Here is a 17,413-nt window from a genome sequence, read left to right on the forward strand (position 1 = left end):
CATTCTTTTTTTATGTATGGGTAATATTCCGCTGTATATATTATACATACCACATCTTCTTTATCTATTCAACTGTGGATGGACATTGAGGTTGCTTCCATGTCCTGGCTCTTGTAAACAGTGCTGCAATGAACACTCGGGTGTGTGTATCTTTTTGAGTTACCATTTCCATTCACCAATATATGCCCAGAAGTGGGACTTCAGGGTCATATGATTTCAGGGTCTATTTTTAGTTTTTTAAAAAAGTTTAGTTACTTTTAATTGAAGGGTAATTGCTTTACAGTATTGTGTTGCTTGCTACCAAACATCACCATGTTTTTAGTTTTTTAAGGAACCTCCACACTGTTCTCCACAGTGGCTGCAGCAGTTTACATTTCCACCAGCAGTGTAGGAGAGTTCATACTAGATTCTTAGACATTTGCTTTGTGATAATTCATGGTGTTACTCAAGCCAGGAAGGCAGACTTGCCCTGCCCTGTGATCGCGGCATCACCTCTGTGCAGAGGTGGCTTGTTCGGCCTCTGGTTCTCACTCCAAAGGTTGGCCGTGGGGCGGTGAGGGGCTGGAGAGGTGCAGGACCTGGGGCCTCGCACCTTTCTGTATCCCCTTCTATATCAGGCTGTGCCAGGGGTTTAAAAGTGTTTTACTTATAATCTAGTGAGTTCAGTCACATGTCTGCCTCTCCCCCTTCTCCCTCCTCTGCCAGGGACCTGGAAGCTCGGGCACAGAACGAGTTCTTCCGGGCCTTCTTCAGGCTGCCAAGGCGGGAGAAGCTGCACGCCGTCCTGGACTGTTCCCTCTGGACCCCGTTCAGCCGCTGTCACACCGCCGGGCAGATGTTCACCTCCGACAGTTACATCTGCTTTGCCAGCAAGGAGGCCGGCTGCTGCAAAGTCATCCTACCACTCCGAGAGGTAGACCTGCCCTCCTCCTGTGGGGCGGGGGGCCGGGGGCCGGGGGCCGGGGGGTCGTGGTTGCTGGGAGACGGAGGGGATGGATGTTCACAGGGCAAGGCTCTGCCTCTGAGGATGGGCGAGTCTAGAGGGATGCTTGGCCTGAGTTGACCAGGGGCCCCTGCTTTTTTCTGTTGTTGCTTGGCAACCTGAAATTTGCATAGATGTGAATGGTGAGAACAGGCACCCTGGCCTCCACATTACTGATAAAGCTCTTATTAAAATGTTCATGCCTAGCAATGAAAGCTTTTCCAACAGCCCTTAGGAAGGAGTCCTCCCCTTTCACCCACCAAGATAGAAGAGAAAAAAGTGACCTATTAAAAAAATCACCTTTTGAAAAGAAATGTCAAGTTGCTTCATTTGTATATCCTTCTGGAATTTTATGTAAAAATTTAGAAAAATGCTTCTCTTCCTGGTGGCTCAGATGGTAAAGAATCCGCCTGTAATGCAAGAAACCCGGGTTTGATCCCTGAGTCAGAACCGTCCCTGGAGAAGGCAGTGGCTACCCACTCCAGGATTCTTGCCTGAAGAATCCCATGGACAGAGGAGCCTGGTGAGCTACAGTCCGTGGGGTTGCAAAGAGTCAGACATGACTGAGCAACTAACACTTTCACTTTCCAGCTATAAAATTCCGGAGTTCTCTTCTTGGAAGTGGAGTCTGCTTTGAGATCTGCTGAGCTCAGTCCTGTGGTTTCGGGGCAGGTCTGTTGTGACAGGACCCACAGCTCTGTCAAATGTCAAGACTTCCAAACTCTTGCTGTTATAATATACGGACTAAGCAATATTCAGAAAAACTCAATTTTTTCATTCATGTGATTGACCCTCATTTTTCTGCAGCAGATGACTTCATTTTACAAATACCCTTAGAGCACAGCAAGAATTCCTTATATAGGTATTTTTTTTAAAATTCTATACATATAATGTGAGGTCAAGTGGGCCTTAGGAAGCATCACTATGAACAAAGCTTGTGGAGGGGATGGAATTCCAGTTGAGCTATTTCAAATCCTAAAAGATGATGCTGTGAAAGTGCTACACACTCAGTATGCCAACAAATTTCGAAGATGCAGCAGTGGCCACAGGACTGGAAAAGGTCAGTTTTCATTCCAATCCCAAAGAAAGGCAATCCAAAGAATGCTCAAACTACCGCACAATTGCACTCATCTCACACACTAGTAAAGTAATGCTCAAAATTCTCCAAGCCAGGCTTCAACAGTATGTGAACTGTGAACTTCCAGATGTTCAAGCTAGTTCTTAGAAAAGGCAGAGGAACCAGAGATCAAATTGCCAATATCCACTGGATCATTGAAAAAACAAGAGAGTTCCAGAAAAACATCTATTTCTGCTTTATTAACTATGCCAAAGCCTTTGACTGTGTGGATCACCACAAACTGGAAAATTCTTAAAGAGATGAGAATACCAGACTACCTGACCTGCCTCTTGAGAAACCTGTATGCAGGTCAGGAAGCAACAGTTAGAACTGGACATGGAAGACTGGTTCCAAATAGGAAAAGGAGTATGTCAAGGCTGTATATTGTCACACTGCTTATTTAACTTATATGCAGAGTACATCATGAGAAATGCTGGGTTGGATGAAGCACAAGCTGGAATCAAGATTGCTGGGAGAGTTATCAATAACCTCAGATATGCAGATGACACCACCCTAGTGGCAGAAAGCGAAGAACTAAAGAGCCTCTGGATGAAAGTGAAAGAGGAGATTGAAAATGTTGACTTAAACTCAACATTCAGAAAACTAAGATCATGGCATCCGGTCCCATCACTTCATGGCAAATAGATGGGGAAACAGTGGCAGACTTTATTTTTGGGGGTTCCAAAGTCACTCCAGATGCTGACTGCAGCCATGAAATTAAGAGACACTTGCTCCTTGGAAGAAAAGCTATGACCAACCTAGACAGCTTATTAAAAAGCAGAGATATTACTATGTCAACAAAGGTCTGTCTAGTCAAAGCTATGAGTTTTCCAGTGGTCATGTATGGATGTGAGAGTTGGACTATAAAGAAAGCTGAGCACTGAAGAGTTGATGCTTTTGAACTGTGGTGTTGGAGAAGACTCTTGAGAGTCCCTTGGACTACAAAGAGATCCAACCAGCCCATCCTAAAGGAAATCAGTCCTGAATATTCATTGGAAGGACTGATGTTGAAGCTGAAACTCCAATACTTTGGCCACCTGATGCGAAGATCTGACTCATTTGAAAAGACCCCTGATGCTGGGAAAGATTGAAAGCGGGAGGAGAAGGGGATGACAGAGAATGAGATGGTTGGATGGCATCACCGACTCAATGGACATGAGTTTGAGTAAGCTCCAGGAGTTGGTGATAGACAGGGAGGCCTGCCGTGTTGCAGTCCATGGGGTTGATAAGAATTGGACACAACTGAGCAACTGAACTGAACATATACATGACATTTACCATTTTAACCATTTTTAAGTGTTATGGTTCAGTGGTATTAAATACATTCACATTTTGTGCAACCATCACCAGAATTTTTTCATCTTTCCAAACTGACGCCTGTCCCCATTAAACAATAGCGCCCCAAATCCCTCTCCTCCAGCCCCAGGCATCCACCACCCTCCTTTCTGCCTCTATGAATCCTGACTCCCTGTGGTCAGTCATGTCCAACTCTTTGCGACCCCATGGACTATAGCCCGCCACGTTCCTGTGACCATGGAATTCTCTAGGCAAGAATGCTGGAGTGGGTTGCCATTTCCTCCTCCAGGGGATCTTCCCGACCCAGGGATCAAATCTGCGTCTTTTATGTCTCCTGCATTGGCAGGTGGATTCCTAACCACTGAGGTACCTGGGAAGCCCTGACCTCTTTAGGTCTCCCCTATCAGTGAAATCCTACAAAATTTGTCATTTTGTGACTGGCTGTATCACTTAGCAGAATGCCCTCACGGTGAATCCATATTGCAGCACTTGTCAGAATATCCATCCTTTCTGGGACTTCCTGGGTCCAGTGGTTAAGAATCTGCCTGTCAATGCAGGGGATACAGGTTCAGTTTCTGGTCAGGGAACTAAGATCCTGTATGCAACATAGTTCAGCAAAAAAAAAAAAGAAAAGAATATCTATCCCTTTTAAGACTGAATAATGTTCCATTTTGTGTCGACCCATGTTTTGGTTATGTTCTCACCTGTTAATTCAGCCAGGGGCACCTGAATTACTCCCACTTTGGGCTGTTGTGACTACAGCGCATCCCATGCTTTCTGACTTGAATTGGTTCCTTATTGCAGTTACTGGGTTTGTCCTTCTCTCTCTGTTTTCTGAACCTGCAATTGAACACCTGCCCCTCTTCTCCCTTGCTGTGCCTTTGTGTGCGTGACTGTCTGCAACAGGTTGTGAGCATCGAGAAAATGGAGGACACCAGTCTGCTGCCAAACCCCATCATCGTCAGCATCCGGAGTAAGATGGCCTTCCAGTTCATTGAGCTCAGGGATCGTGACAGCCTGGTGGAGGGTCTGCTGGCGAGGCTGAAGCTGGTGCATGCCGACCACCCTGTGCACTATGACACCACCGTGGATGAGGACCTGGTATGATCCTTGGAGACAGTGGGAGTCTGTAAACTGAAAATTCCCCTTTTTTTCCCCAGCACCTCTAGGGCAGGTGTCTTTAAAGGGGAGTGCATGTAACGATAACCCACTTGGGTACCAGAAAAATGTTAGTGATGCTGGACCTGGGTAGCAGACAATCTGATATCATCTTTAATGCGCTGGGTGTCCTGAGTGGGTATGGCAGGGTTAGAGGGAGTTGAAGGGGACTCACCCACAGGTTGGAGGGGCTCATGGGGCTCACAGGTTAGATGGGTTGATGGGGTACACTCAGGTGTCAGGGATCAACAGGCCATCTTTTCAGAGGCTGGAGAGATTGATGGGGAATCAACACACAGGTGAGTGAACACCCTCTTTATTAGGTCAGTGCCCTCATCCCCCTGAGGTTGGAGGGGATGATGTTATAGTATTTGGGGACCGATGTAAGTTGCCCAAAGAGATGAATCACTGTCTTTAAGGTTGGACAGCTGCCACAGTAGGTCCAGATCTGCTGGACCTACTCCCTAATTCTCCCTCGTTTCTGGACCTCTTTTCATCTGAATAGTGACAGGAGGAACAGAGAGGAGGTCTCTCAGTTCCTAGAGCTGCTTTCTCCAGATGCCCGTCCTCAGTTCTAGATGCTGAGGGTGCGATGTCTCCTTCCTGGCCCTGCGTGGGGCCGTGCTCTGGGAAAGCCCCGTGTGGACCAGGCTCCTCCTTGAGGATCCACTCCGTTGGGTCTAGTGTTAGAGTGCCTTTCCTGTAAGTCCCAAGCAGATAGGCATGTTTAAGTTTATTATGCTCACACACCCAAAGACAAAGACTGCCCCGTAACTAAAGCAGTGACTTTCTCTGTCATTCTTTTTTTTTCCTTCCCATGCAGACCTCACCTGTGTTTCATTCAACAAGCTTGTGCAGTGGCAACCACAGGTTTGGGGGTCTTGAGATGGTGTCTTCGCAAAACAGCGAGGAAAGGGAGAAAGAAACGACCCCACGGATGCACCCCGAGGCTTTCCGGCCGTCGGGCAGCCAGAGCCCCGACTCGAGGCTGGTGAGCGACGTGGCCCCGCCCCCGCACGCGGAGGTGGTGGGGCGTGGCTTCCAGGCCCCTCCCGGGGTGGGCCTGACACAGGTTACTAGGCAACCTGGGCACCGATGCCGTGCCCTCTTCGCCTCATTGGCCAAAAGTGGAAGGGGTCAGAGATGCCAGTGGCCTGAACGCTTCCGGGTGGGTGGAGGATGTGGTGGGACGTCGGGGGGCAGTGACTTTCCACCCGCCCTTCAGGGAGCATCTGTCCGTGCTCTCCTGGTGGGGTTTCCACGTGCGGAACAGTCTGTCTCCGTTTATCCAGTGGTGTCAGCGGGACTCCTAGGTCCAGTGCTGCTTTTTTGGCCCCTAGCTGTTTTCTAGTTTTACTAAGCTAAAAATACCTTGGTTACACTTGTGATTGTTTCCTCCTCCGCAGGGAGACTCTGTGGGCAGTGGTAGATAGACTAGGAAGCGGAGCTGTGAGACGGTGCCCTGGCTGGAGGCACGCTGTGTGGGCACCGCCAGTACCAGGGTGGCTGTGAACAGGATACCTGCCCCTTGGCCGCTTAATGGCTCGTGTATCACGGATTGTTAGCTTTATTTATTCAGAGTGAAGCCTTCTGATGTGCTGTTCAGAGATGCTCACTGAATGCCCATTGTTTAAAGGAGTAAGAATATTGACTATATGTGTGCACCTCTCCCGTGACTGGAGAATACAGATAATTAAGAGCATACATAAACTTCTTGTTTAAAAGGCACGGAAACATTCCTGCCAGCTAGGAATTCTGAAGCATTTTCAAAATTCATAGTTTGAAAGGATTTCCTGTTGCTTAGAGACATGTCTCTTTCTCATCTCTGCTGCTGAGAACGGCGTCATTTTTTTCCAGTTGGCAGTTTTCCCTCTGGCTGTCAGGAAGTTCCAGGCAAATCATGAGAGCCCCTGGCTCCCCTCTGCCCTCTGCGCTGACCTGTCGGTTTGGTGTGGACATCCTGAGGGGCTTCCCCACCCCCGCCCCGCCCCACCCTCCATCAGCTTTGCGTTCCCTTAGTAGTTCAGATGAGCACACTCTTACTGTCAGCTTTGCCAAGGAAATGGCATTTTATTCACGTCAGGTCTCCCACGGGGCTCTGAATTCCTGAGGGCTAATGACCTTTACATCCCGCATGCTGGTGGACGTTCAGAGGTGCCTGCCCAGTGAATTGCCTGGCACAGGTGGGTGCTCTCTCAGCCGAGGGAGCGCCCTCTGTGATGGGCTGTGGACGGTGCCTCTTCGTACGCCGAGCATGTTTCTGCTTCCAGTCCAGGGAGCAGATCAAGGTGAGCCTCTGGAACGACCACTTCGCGGAGTACGGCAGGACAGTGTGCATGTTCCGCACAGAGAAGATCCGGAAGCTGGTGGCCATGGGGATCCCCGAGTCCCTGCGCGGCAGACTCTGGCTTCTTTTCTCAGGTGAGGGTTTCTGGGGTCTCCAGGCCCAACTTTCATTTCTGGAGCAGACACAGGACAGAGGCCCTGACCTGTGGGCGGGATGGGGGTGGAGGGGAGTGTGTGTGCGTGCATGCTTGTGCATGTGTGTGCACGTGCAGACGGGTCCTCTCGGCCTGTGACATGCCCGGCTGGGACCCTGGGACCTTCCTGTGGGGACTGTGGGCCAGGCTGCTGCAGCCTCTGGGCTGTGGGGCCCCCGGTCAGCGTGAGCTCTGGCAGAGGGATCGCCTCCCCTTTAGCAGTGATTTTATGAGTCTCTTCATCGTCCTCAGAATTCTGTTCAGAACCCCCTGGATGTGCAGTGTTTAGAGACCTGAAAACATCTTCAGAAGTTGTTCATTTTGTGCTTTACAGTAGCTCCCTCTGGGGACACTTCCTCCTGGTCCCCCGGCTGCGGGGGGTGCCCACAGATCTGAGGGGTCTTCTCTCCTGCCCGCATCCTCCTCCTGCTTCACTGGCTCTGGGACTCTCCCTCTGCTGCTTTGGGGCGTCTCTCATCTGACGCTCGCCGGTGGACGGGCTGAGCCTGGGGCCACGGTCTCCAGAGGCGTCTTCTGTGAGCCGCGTGGTGCCCCTGGGTGAAGGATCGGGGGCCCCGCCAGCAGGAAGGGAGGGCCCTGCGGTCCAGGGTGTGCTGGGGGGTGGCGGCCAGGGCTCCACCTTCCTCGGAGACCCTTCTGGGAGCCTTCGAGGCTGGGGCTCCTTGTGTGTTCCACATAACATGTGCTCCATAGCTTTTTGTTTTTAATTAGTTTGCACTTTATCTTTGGTTGCACTGGGTCTTCGTTGCTGCACACGGGCTTTCTCGAGTTGTGGCAGATGAGCCACATTCATGCATCTGTTCCTGAGGAGTACAACTGATTATAAATATATTAGTATAAAGCTATTTTTAGTATGAGCTCTTCTCCCCCTCTCTCTGCAAGGTTATTCTTAGAAAAGCCATATTATTTCATTTTTCCTTTCTTTTTTGTTTTTAGCAGAAGTGAAGTTCCTTTTGGTCGTGTGGGGTCTTAACTATTTTGTGTCACTTCGATAGTGAGACCTCACTGAGGTGCTCCGGCAGGACAGGCCCCTCCCCATGTGGACTCTCTCCCAGAAATCAGCACCCCTTGAAATGTTACTTTTAAAAAAACTTTTTGTTTTATATTGGAGAAGAGCCGATTAACAGCACTGTAAGAGTTTCAGGTGAACAGCAGAGGACTCAGCCATGCAGACACGTGTCCATTCTCTCCCAAACTCCCCCCCTCCCATCCAGGCCACCACATAACACTGAAATGTTACTTGTAAATCACCAGATGCCGTCACGGACCTTGCCGCGCATCCCGGTTACTACGGCAACCTGGTGGAGGAGTCCATGGGAAAGTGCTGCCTGGTGACGGAGGAGATAGAGCGGGACCTGCACCGCTCCTTGCCGGAGCACCCCGCCTTCCAAAACGAAACGGGCATCGCAGCGTTGCGGAGAGTCCTGACGGCCTACGCCCACAGGAACCCCAAGATCGGGTACTGCCAGGTGAGCCGTGCGCTGCAGGGCCGCCCCAGGCCAACCGCCCAGGCCTCGGGTGCCGTGTTTTTAGCCATCTGTACCAAGGACTGCTCTGTGAGGGAGTCAGCCTCGTGGGGGCAGACCAGCTGATGGTGTGGGAGGAGTGTTAGCAGTGCCCAGGAGAGCGTGGCATGAGCTGGCCCCTGTCCTCAGGAGGCCACTCGGCCTTCATGGCCTCCCAGCCTCCACCGCAGGGTGGCATTGATGAGGCCGCTCTGGAACGTCCTACCTCTAAACCGTGCAGAAGTCATCAGGATTATTTTAAAATCTGAACATAGACACAGAGATTGGCGGGGGTGGGTTCTGAGCCTAAGGCGTGCTCCACAGCCCAGCCCAGCATCACTCCCTGGGGCCAGGGACGAAGTAGTGGCTGATGATTCAGCCCAGCGGGTCTTGTGAGGCCCACGTTGGTAACTGTGGTCACTCCAGCTCAGTCTTGATTGGCTGGGTATACTGCATCTCTCATCTGTGTGGTCTGGACTTCTGTGGATCACGGGCTTCTGTGTTGTTGAATGTCTCCGTGGTGCATGTGACCTGGTCAGTAACTGTCCGCTCCCCTGCAAATCCCCTGAGCAGTCCATGAACATCCTGACCTCCGTTCTGCTGCTGTACGCTAAGGAGGAGGAAGCCTTCTGGCTGCTGGTGGCCGTGTGTGAGCGGATGCTGCCTGACTACTTCAACCACCGAGTCATTGGTAACTGTCTCCTCCCTTCCCCTCTGTCGCTCGGGGTGGTGTAAGGAGACTCGGCTAGTCCCTGCACCAGCACCATCTGACTCCTGAATCTTCAAAACTAACTGATGTAACTCTTGGCACAGTTTTGGCAAAAGGGTAGAATGTGGTAACCCAGCTGCTTTTTTGCCACAAACTCTTACAGATTTTTATTTTTTGGCTGCGTTGTGTGGTGTGTAGTATCTTAGTTCTCTGACCAGGAATTAAACCCATGCCTCCTGCAGTGGGAGCACAGAGTCTTAACCACTGGACCCCCGGGAAGTCCCCTCTTACAGATTTTGGATAAAGAACAAATTATTTTGTGTGAATAGCTGAACTTGAGGAGAGAAAAGTTCCTAGGTTCAAAAAGCAAGTTGAAAAGTGAAAACCAAAGAGGTTTTTCACTGATGCTGAGGCCTGGAAAGAGAGGAGCTCTCCTTCTTGGTCCCCAGGGAGTTTGCGCAGACAGGAGATGGGAGCCGAGCAATAATGGAGACCCGTGGGGCCCGACGTAAAGGGCGGAGGAGGAGAACTCCTCCCTTATCCAGACTGATGGTAAGAAAGGGCATTTGTGACCGCCCAGGCTCTGGGCAAACCTGTGTATGACCCCTCAGTGCCCAGGCATGCCCGCCGCTGACCTTTGTGTGGTTGAGATTTGAATTTGCACCCTCTCTGTGATCCAGCTACCTCCTTGTGGAGAAAATGACACGGAAATTGCTCTGGCCGGGCGATACTCTTAGGGACACCTGATCATAATCCAGGATGAGAGGTGGAAACGGCCTAAACTTAGAGTGGCAGCTGTGGGATCAGAAACAGAAGAACCAGTTTGAGATGGAATTTGGCAAAGGACTGGATGTAGGGACAAGGCAGGAAGAAGAGGCTTGAAGACTGAGGTCTAAGAACTGAGGGAGTATTATGAGCACTGGGAGGGAGGGAGGGCGAGCTGGGAAGGAGGTGGCCTTTGACTGTCTTCCCTGGCCCCCTTCCTGTATTTGAGTGGCCAGTTGGTTTGCTTCCCTCTTCCCTTCATATCAAGGGAGGTATTTAATGTTGTACAGAGCAGCAAGGAGTAACCAGAACCTTGAGGTCACTGGGAGGCATGCTGTCCAAGCCCTCACTGCTGATGGTAGTCAGCAGTGACCAGGAGACCCTCCATGATAATGGGACCACCACCCCAACACAGGGAACATTTCTACAGCCCACAAAACTCCCTGCCTCCTCTTCCCTGCCATGCACAACACCTGGTACTTATTTCTGTCACCACAGGTTTACTTGGCTTGTTCTTGAACTTGGAATAAATGTAATAGTAGAGAATGTTCTGACTTCCTTCACTCAAGATACTGTTGGTGCATGAGCAGTTTCTTTTCATAGCAGCTATTTCATAGCTGATGAAATAGCAGTTTCATCAGCGTGCTATTTCATGGTACGTTCACACCATGATTCTTTCATCCCAGTCATTGGAGTTTCCAGTTTCTTATTATAAGTCCCAATGATCATCTGTGTATAAGTCTTTTTGGAATATATATTGACACTTTTCTTTGGCTTTACCCAGGAGTAGAGTTCCTGGGTCATAGTTAGATGTATGCTTAACTTTATAAGAAACTGTCATTTTTCCAAAATGGACAAAACGTATTCACATTATCTCACACCAGCAATGCATGGGAGTTCCAGTTGCTCCATATCCATTTACACTTGGAATTTTCTGTCTTTTTAATCTTAGCCATTCTGATGGGTGAGAGTAGTATATCATGGTGATTTTAATTTCTGTTTCTCTAATCATTGTTAGTGATGTTGCACCTATTTTTCTGTGCTTATTGGCCATTTGTCACTTTAGAAATGTGCAAATCTTTTGCCTTTTAAAAAATAAGATTTATTGATTTCTTAATATCAAGTTGCATCAGTTCTTTTTTTTTATTTTGATTACAAAACCTTTGTCAGATAATAGTTGCCGCAGATATTTTCTCTGAGTTTGAAGCTTGCATTTTCATTTTATGAATGGTCTCTCTTGAAGAATGCCAGTCTTTAATTTTGATGAAATCCGATTCATAATTTTTCTACAGTTAATGCTTTTGTGTCCTAAGAAATTTTAGCCTTTTGCCTGTATTTTCTCTTAGATGTTTTTTTAGCATTAGCTTTTATACCTAAAGTCATGACACATTTCATATGTATTTTTCTGAATGGTTTGAAGTAGGAAGAGGGGTCCTTCCCCCCGCCCCCCCAGCCCACGTAGCTGGGCACTTGGTTTGGCACTGTTTTATTTATTAATAATTGAAGGGTAATTGATTTACAATAATATGTTGGTTTCTGCCATACATCACCATGAATCACCCGTAGGTATACATATGTCCCTTCCCTCTTGACCCTCCCTCCTGCCTCCCACCCGATCCTGCTCCTCTAGGGTGTCACGGAGCACAGCTGGGCTCCCTGAGTCATATAGCAAATCCCACTTGCTCTCTGTTTATATACAGTAGTGTGTATGTTTCAGGGCTACTCTCTCCATTCGTGCCTTCCTCTCCTTCCCCCACTCTGTCCACAAGTCTGTTCTCTGTGTCTGGGTCTCCATTGCTGCCCTGCAGACAGGCTTGTCGGTACCATCTTTCTAGGTTCTACATATATGCATTAATATACAATATTTGTTTTTCTCTTTCTGACTTACTCTGTATAATAGACTCTAGGCTCATCCACCTCATTAGGACTGACTCAAATGTGTTCCTTTTCATGGCTGAGTAATATTCCACTGTATACATGTACCACAGCTTCTTTATCCATTCATACTTCGATGGACATCTAGGTTGCTTCCATGTCCTAGCTGTTGTAGATAGGAGCACTGTGTTTGAAAATGCCAGATGAAAATACTGGCCTTCCCCCATTGAATCATGTCGGTCCAAACATCAGAAGTCCATGAGCCAAGTGTGAGTCCTTTCTTGGGTTCCCGTCCTGCGTCAGGGTTCTGTGTATCTCAGAGCAGTTCTAATCTGAGAGGGAGTGACCCCCTCCCCAGCCAGTCTCCGTGGCTCCTTCCCCAGGGGCCCAGGTGGACCAGTCCGTCTTCGAGGAGCTCATCAAGGAGCAGCTCCCTGAGCTGGGGGAGCACATGCACGACCTCTCAGCCCTGGCGTCCATCTCCCTGTCCTGGTTCCTCACGCTCTTCCTCAGCATCATGCCCCTGGAGAGTGCCGTGAACGTGGTCGACTGCTTCTTCTACGATGGCATCAAGGCCATCTTCCAGCTGGGACTGGCTGTGCTGGAGGCCACTGCCGAGGACCTGTGCAGCAGCAAGGATGACAGCCAGGCCCTCACGGTCCTCAGCAGGTGAGGCCGGGCGCCGGGCGGCGGGTTGGGAGGGCACTGTGGGGCTCCCTCCACCCTGCCACCTTGCGGCCCCTGGGGCCAAGCCTTCCGGCAGCCTTGTCGTTCTGTCCACCTTCCCTTGCTCCTCTCCACCGAGAGGCCGGAAGGTGAGGGTGCTGGCGTCTTTCTCTGAACAGGCTCAAGTGTCCTAAGTCTAGATGGACCTTCGATCACCCTGAACCGAAGGAGGGCAGGGGGCACGGGGAAACGTGGGCCTCAGGAAGCCGGCTGGGGGCTGTGGACATTTTGTGCATATAGGGGCTGGTGTGCGGCAGTGAAGGCAAAGCCCACTGGCCCGAGGACATGTGGAACTGAGGGCGAGCTGGCTGATAAATGACAAGTTCCTGTTCAGAATACTGTGGACGCACAGTATTTGCATCACTGGAAAGTCAGAAAAGTGACAGTCGCTTAGTCGTGTCCGACTCTTTGTGACCCCATGGACTGTAGCCCGCCAGACCCCTCTGTCCATGGGATTCTCCAGACAAGAATACTGGAGCGGGTACCATTCCCTTCTCCAGGGGATCTTCCCAACCCAAGGAATGAAACCTGGGTCTGTCACATTGCAGGCAGCTGCTTCGCCGTCTGAGCCACCAGGGAAGCCAGAGAGAGTCAGAGACCTTGGAAACCCTCCTGTGGTTCCAGGGTCGCCATGTCTGTCTGCACGCTTGTTTCTCCTTTCCTCTAGAACGAGTGTGGCTGTAGCGGCGGGCCTTCCTCACAGTGACTGGAGACAGGGGAGCCGGTTTGAGAGCTGCTGCCCACGTCTGGGGGCCCCTGTGAAGGTGGTGGGGGCTGCGAGGTGCCCAGGGTGGGGGAGGGGACGGTAACCCTGAGCTTTCCTGGTGTCTGACGTGCCCAGGTTTCTGGACCACGTCAAGAACGAGGACAGCCTGGGACCCCCGATTGGCAGCCACCACGCCTTCTTCTCTGACGACCAGGAGCCGTGTCCCGTGACCGACATCGCGGACCTGATCCGCGACTCCTACGAGGTGCCTGGGCCCCACCCTGCCCACCGGCCCCCGGCCCCCGCCCCCAGGTCTCTCGGGGGGTGAACTTCCAGGGAGGTGTTCGGGGCTGCTGCTCGCTTGCTGTCTGGGTGCAGAGAGGACTCTGAGCGAGTGATCCCCCGCCCCCAGGTCTCTCGGGGGGTGAACTTCCAGGGAGGTGTTCGGGGCTGCTGCTCGCTTGCTGTCTGGGTGCAGGGAGGACTCTGAGCGAGTGATCCGCCCCCCTGCAGAAATTCGGGGACCAGTCTGTGGCTCAGATCGAGCGCATGCGCTGCAGGCACAGGATCCGGGTCCTCCAGGGCCACGAGCACAGCACGAAGCAGCACGTGGTGAGTGGACGCAGCCTCCGGGCCGCGGCTCCTGGCGGCCAGGCGCTGAGCTGCGCTGGGTTTCCTGCTGCCTCCTGACGGGAGAGGATCAGCTTTTTTTTTTTTTTTTTTTGCATTAAATTAACAACTAAGTGGTTCAGATGGTAAAGATTCTGCTTGCAATCCAGGGGACCTGGGTTCGATAGCTGGGTCAGGAAGATGCCCTGGAAAAGGAAAAGGCAACCCCCTTCAGTATTCTTGCCTGGGAAATCCCATGGATAGAGGAGTCTGGGGGGCTACAGTCCATGGGGCCGCAAAGAGTCAGACACAACTGAGCAAATGACAGCTTGACAGCAGTGAGCTAGTCAAGAAACAGCCTGGATTTAGTTTTAGAGTCAGACAGACTGTGAGCAAATTAACTACTGTGAGCCTCTGTTCCCTTGTTGTAAAATAAGGATAACAACACTCATCATGTGGGGTTAAATAATGGACAATATAGAAGTTGCCCAGTGCTGAGGGCCTGCAGTCTTTCTTTTGTTTGTTTTTTTAGGGGCCACTACTACTGGCGTAGGAAATGGCAAACCACTCCAATATTTATTTATTCTTGCCAGGACAGAGAAGCCTGGCAGGCTACAGTCTGTGAGGTTGCAAAGAGTTGGACAGGACTGAGAACACATAATTTTTTTTAGATTTTATTTATGTATTCATTTATTTTTGGCTGTGCTGGGTCTGCATTGCTGCATGGGCTTTTCTCTAGCTGTGGTGAGTGGGGGCTCCTCTCTAGTTGTGGTTCAAGGACTTCTCATTGCGGTGGCTTCTCTCGTTGTGGAGCATAGACTTTAGGGTGCACGGGCTTCAGTAGTTGCGGCATGCGGGCTTAGCTGCTCTGTGGCCTGTGGGAACCTTCCCAGACCAGGGATCGAACCTTTGTCCCCAGCATGGGCAGGCTGACTCTTAACCGCTGGACCACCAGGGAAGTCCAGGCCTATAGCGCTGGTGGTTATGCTGCAGGAACTTACCACCCGAGCTCTAGCCTTGCTAGTGTTTGATCCTTTGCAGCTATTTAGACGCTTGTCCTGAGTCTTGGGTGTGTGAATGAGAAAGGTTGAGGATGAAGCCCTGAGAAAGTCGCCAGAAAGCCGTCTCTGGGTGATCTGGGCGCCTGGCGTCCACTCCAGCGGGACACGCCCGCTTGCCCCTGATCCTCCAGGGCAGGCGGAGAATTCACTGCATGCCTGTTTGTTCTTTCCTCGAGCTCCGGGTCATTATCCCAGAGGTCTCCGTCCTTCCCGAAGACCTGGAGGAACTCTACGATTTATTCAAGGTAGGAGACTGAGGGGTGAGGAAGTGACAGACCCCGAGTCAGGCCGCAGCCACGGCTATCCACCTCCGGTGGGAAAGGGTCAGCATGGGCTTGCTGAGCGGCTGCGAGGCTGGGGCGGCCCCTGCCAGCGGCTCTGACTGGACGGCGCCTGCTGAGCCTGGGCATGAATGTTGCTGCGCTCGGCCGAGAGGCCCTCAGTGACGGGGACGCAGCCTTCACTGCCCAGCAGCAGTCCCAGTCAGCCGCGGACACAACAGTGATTCTTACTAAACTGTCTGCTGGTATCCTTTTTTTCCCTGTTGTTATTTTTTTCAATTGAAGTGTAGTTAATTTACAATGTTGTCTTTGATTCTAGTGTATAGCACAGTGATTCAGTTATACACATATATGTATTTTTTTTCATTATAGGTTATTACAAGGTATTGAATATAGTTTCCTATATTACCTCATGTACGTTTTACTCATAACACCACCTACAAGACATGTATACATATTTTTCTGTTTGTGGGGCTGGTCTGGATGCTTATTTATGTTCTGTTTTCCTTCATGCTACTATTAACAGTTTTTCATGTTGCCATTTGATCTTATTTTTAAATCATTTTACAACTTGTCCTGTTGGTAATGCTTAATTGTTGGTGGCCATTCCCTTTTCCAGGGGATCTTCCAGACCCAGGGATCGAACCTGGGTCTCCCCCATTGCAGGCAGATTCTTGACCATCTGAGCCACTAGGAAAGCCCCAATACTTAATACAGTAAACCGTATTTTGAATATTTGGGTATTTAGGTGGATTCCCAGCTCTTGCTACATCCTGCAAAGACCATTTTCAAGCGCCTTCCTAGAAATTTTTTTGCTCGAAACAGTCAATAGACATGGGGAAGAGGCAGACCGTGGACCCACTCCTGACCGCTTCTGCGGTGAAGGGGAGTGGAGCAGAGCGCAGGCCAGCAGAGCAGCGGCGGACCCAGAGGAGCTCGACCCCTGCAGCTCTTCTGGTGGGGACTCCGAGCCCTCGGTGCTTCTGAACTTGAATTGCTGGGTACTTGAAATAGTCCCAGGCGGCGTGTAGGTCCTTCTGAGTGGAGCCACAGAGCTGGTCTGACCCTCATGTAGCTGTCGTGTCACTGCCTGCTGCAGTCACTGACACATGAGGCTGGCTCAGTCAATTGCTGGCACTCCTTCCCCCCGTCAGCAGGATGTGTGATGAGGACTCCTGTAAACATCACTGGTTTTCAAGTTTTATAGTTTTCTCTGTTGCATGAAGAGAAAATACAGAGTCAAAGGTGACTTGGTGTCCCATGCCCCCACCTCTCTTTGTCAAGGAGTTAAAATGGAATACTAGAAACACAAAAGCAGGTAAACCGAGGTGATATTTAGCATGAAGAGTCTAATTTCTTTAGGGCTGACGGTTCTCAATTTGGGAGAATAAGACACATCAGACATCTGAATTTATATAACTTAAAAGATTGCTTTAAATTCATCATGAAAATAAACTGCATTAAGTACTAACCATATCATTAAACTTTCGTACACAAGTATTTAAAGAAGACAGACAGCTATTTCCTGTTTCCTATTTCTGTCTTTTCTGTGAACGATGTGGGTGAAATTTATTTTCATATTTGTTGTTAGCTCTGCTGGCCCTTCGTTTGTGGAGGGCTAACTGCAAATGTTAACTGTGAATACAATGCCACTTTCAAGATAACACTTCCAAAAGAAATCTCAGTGAAACAGCATCATAGGCATGGTGTCTCGTTCTGTGCTACAGCCTGAGGTGCCTCCTGCGTGCACCAGGGTCGTCCTCACGCCCCGCAGAACAACCCTCAGACTGTCCCCCCACCTCAGCTCTTGCTCCCGACATTCTCTGAATTTCCTTTGCTTTTGTAGTCTGACCTCATATGTTTAATTAATTAATTAGTTTTTTGTTGTTGTTCCATATGTTTATTAGGGAGTACTCTTTTTCTTTAACTTTTTATTTTTATAGCTGATTAACAATATTGTAGCTTCAGGTGGACAGCAGAGCGACTCAACCATACATATACATACATCCATTCTGACTTCGTATATCTCAATGCTTGTGTTTTTGTTTTTGTTTTAATTGGAGGCTAACTACTTTACAATATTGTAGTGGTTTTTGCCATACATTGACATGAATCAACCATG

The 17,413-nt window shown here is 49.9% G+C and overlaps 1 protein-coding gene across 3 annotated transcripts in view; it reads left to right on the forward strand.

Annotated features, from left to right (window-relative positions):
- TBC1D8 (TBC1 domain family member 8) overlaps positions 1-17,413 on the forward strand; it is a 141,214-nt gene that overhangs the window by 98,076 nt on the left and 25,725 nt on the right. For all 3 annotated transcript variants that reach the window (XM_065929709.1, XM_065929710.1, XM_065929711.1), the window contains 10 exons: positions 706-913; positions 4,302-4,496; positions 5,377-5,544; positions 6,824-6,974; positions 8,309-8,523; positions 9,133-9,250; positions 12,292-12,577; positions 13,476-13,605; positions 13,854-13,952; positions 15,187-15,255. In XM_065929709.1, the coding sequence (XP_065785781.1) occupies positions 706-913; positions 4,302-4,496; positions 5,377-5,544; positions 6,824-6,974; positions 8,309-8,523; positions 9,133-9,250; positions 12,292-12,577; positions 13,476-13,605; positions 13,854-13,952; positions 15,187-15,255 (1,639 nt within the window). The remainder of the gene's footprint in view (positions 1-705; positions 914-4,301; positions 4,497-5,376; positions 5,545-6,823; positions 6,975-8,308; positions 8,524-9,132; positions 9,251-12,291; positions 12,578-13,475; positions 13,606-13,853; positions 13,953-15,186; positions 15,256-17,413) is intronic.

The sequence above is a fragment of the Muntiacus reevesi genome, chromosome 3 (assembly GCF_963930625.1).
Source record: "Muntiacus reevesi chromosome 3, mMunRee1.1, whole genome shotgun sequence".
Taxonomy (NCBI): domain Eukaryota; kingdom Metazoa; phylum Chordata; class Mammalia; order Artiodactyla; family Cervidae; genus Muntiacus; species Muntiacus reevesi.